The sequence below is a fragment of the Chiloscyllium plagiosum genome, unplaced genomic scaffold (genome assembly GCF_037043375.1).
Source record: "Chiloscyllium plagiosum isolate Xiang-an unplaced genomic scaffold, Cpla_swu_hap1 HiC_scaffold_39, whole genome shotgun sequence".
Classification (NCBI taxonomy): Eukaryota; Metazoa; Chordata; class Chondrichthyes; order Orectolobiformes; family Hemiscylliidae; genus Chiloscyllium; species Chiloscyllium plagiosum.
In genome coordinates this window covers 54,439,125-54,441,706 of record NW_028270177.1, presented here as the reverse complement: position 1 = coordinate 54,441,706, position 2,582 = coordinate 54,439,125, and the positions used below count along the sequence as shown (strand labels likewise).

Below are 2,582 nucleotides of genomic sequence, written 5' to 3'. Positions count from 1 at the left end.
CTGGGCGCCACATTACCAAAAGGATGTGGACGCTTTGGAGAGGGTGCAGAGAAGGTTCACGAGGATGTTGCCTGGTATGGAAGGTGCTAGCTATGAAGAGAGGTTGAGTAGGTTAGGTTTATTTTCATTAGAAAAAGGGAGATTGAGGGGAGACCTGATTGAGGTCAACAAAATCATGAAGGGTATAGACAGCATGAATAGAGACAAGCTTTGTCCCAGGGTGACGGATTCAATAACGAGAGGTCATGCTTTCAAGGTGAGAGGTGGAAAGTGTAAGGGGGATACACGCGGCAAGACCTTCACACAGATGGTGGTGGGCGTTTGGAACACGTTGCCAGCAGAGGTGGTAGAGGCAGGCACGATGGATTCATTTAAGATGCGTCTGGACAGACCCACGAGTAGGTGAGGAGCAGAGGGATACAGATGCTTAGGAATTGACCAACAGGTTTTGATAGTACATTTGGATCGGCTCAGGCTTGGAGGGCCGAAGGGCCTGTTCCTGGGCTGTAAATGTTTTTTGTTCTTTGTTTTTTGAAAAGCAGTATGTAAAATCGAATTTAAATGTCCAATCAAACATCGAAGGAATATCTGCGTAAAGCATTTTTTTTGCACAAAACAAGTTTTGAATCGAAGGCAACTTCGATGATTTACACATAACAAAGCGGTTCAAGACTAACGCGAGAAGGTCTGCTCCATCCCGAGGGACGAAGAAAAATTATGTGATATTCAGTTTCAGCTACAAAGAGATTCGGCTAAAATATATTGTTTTGTCCACGGCTTTTCCACATGATATGATTTGTTTTCTTCCATAGAGATTTCGCCACGTTGTTTAGCTCTTCTCTAAATTTGTTCTGGGTTGCTGCATAAATGCATGAGTTCAGGAAACAACTCAACAACTTCAACATATTTCCTGTTTCAGTCGCGATGTATTCAGGGTTGCTAAAGTCACCTCGGTAATAGTTAGGGTGTGACAATCTGGTAATGACCAAACTCACCGAGTGCGTCAACCAAAGCAATATGAAACTGCCTGATACCGATAACAATAAAATAATGGACTTCCTCCGGTTTTCCATCCCTGAATTGATTTGCTTCTCAGTTCTGTGACCCTGCAGACCAATGCGAGTCCTATTTGCCACTATGATACGGTGGATTGTTAAAGAATTAAACAAGAAAATTAGGAGAAATGGAAGCCAAGCAGCCCAGGTGCTGTAGAACCAGACAAACGCAATTCCGGGAGATGAAGCAATGAAAGTTACACTTGAATGGCAGCCCCATTCAATTTTATTAATGATTTGCACTGGTTCATATGCAAACAAAACCGGGATGTTCTTTAACAAGATCAGAACGGAGACGATTATTAATATCATAATTGCAGTTTTTTCAGTGCAATGTTTTGTCTTAAACTTCTGACAGCAGATCGCCACAAATCTGTCAAATGTGAAGGAAACGGTGAACCAAACAATTAGATCCAGACCGATGGTTATCATGTATGCAATGATCTTGCACACACGTGTGTGGGACAAGAAGGAAAATGGAAAGTGATAACTCAAAATACGATACACTATAATACTATTGATAATAACCAATAGATCCGATGTTGCCATGGCCACCATGTAAGCCGAGATGCAGTTGGAAAGACCACAGTTTCCTCGGAAAAGAATTAAAATAGTCATCATGTTCGCTGTCAGAGAAACAGAAATGATCGTTAATATTGCAATGCATTGTTGAAACAGAGGAAAAAATACTTTTGAACACATTCTGAGTGATTTACAAAATAGAAAATTTACCCAAGCATTTAATATGCCGTTCCAGTCATCATTCTATGTGGTATTGTCGGACTATCTTAAGATCAACAGACATATTTTCAGAGGACTCTTATGTTGAATTATTATTGCTAAACTACTAATGCTTCGAGAAAAGGGGAATAGGAAAAATTGTCTCGACAGGATTCTCGATATTGTCCTTGTAACACTAAGACATACAGTATGTGGCATTAACATTGTAAAACGAAACTCAATTAAACACAAACTGATTGAATGGTTTACCTGGAAGACTAAAAGCTGCGAGAAGTGGATAGTAAATCTCTTTCAACAGCAAAATCGGTGCTTTTGCCATTTCTGAGAATGAATGTCTTCAGCAGAGGCTGAAGGTCGTTGACTGGTGTGTGGCCAAGGTATGGAAAGGTAATGTGCATTTATACATGCATCAGACCTCTAGAGATGAAATTACCTCAAATCATCACTGATACTACTCACATTCACCTGTGCAAAGAAAACAAACTTTACTTTTGCATAATACTCGAAATAAAGTATGATCTGCACCTGGCATCGTTGACTTCATTTCCATTGCCTTTTCTGTTCACTGGATTCTAATGTCATGTCGTTTACCTCATTTCTGAATTTTGACCATTTTCCTTTGCGTGAAATAATCTTGCCTCATGAGTTGGCATCTAGGTCTTTTTTGTCATTGATCAATTATCGACTGTACTCTTCTCTGGCCAATTGCCAATTGTTACATCAGTAATGCAGATGGCGGCTCATCACAGTCTAACCATTGTCCAGTTTCTGAAATTGAATCCTCAG

General features: G+C 40.3%; 1 protein-coding gene across 1 annotated transcript; it reads right to left on the bottom strand.

The window, feature by feature from the left end:
- Positions 1 to 752: 752 nt before the first annotated feature.
- LOC148138700 (putative G protein-coupled receptor 139) lies at positions 753 to 2,115 on the bottom strand. The gene is made up of 2 exons (XM_087981228.1): positions 2,046 to 2,115; positions 753 to 1,681 (listed from the first exon to the last, which is right to left on the bottom strand). Exons 1-2 carry the CDS (start codon positions 2,113 to 2,115, stop codon positions 753 to 755), a joined length of 999 nt encoding a protein of 332 aa, XP_087837354.1.
- Between the last annotated feature and the right edge of the window lie 467 nt (positions 2,116 to 2,582).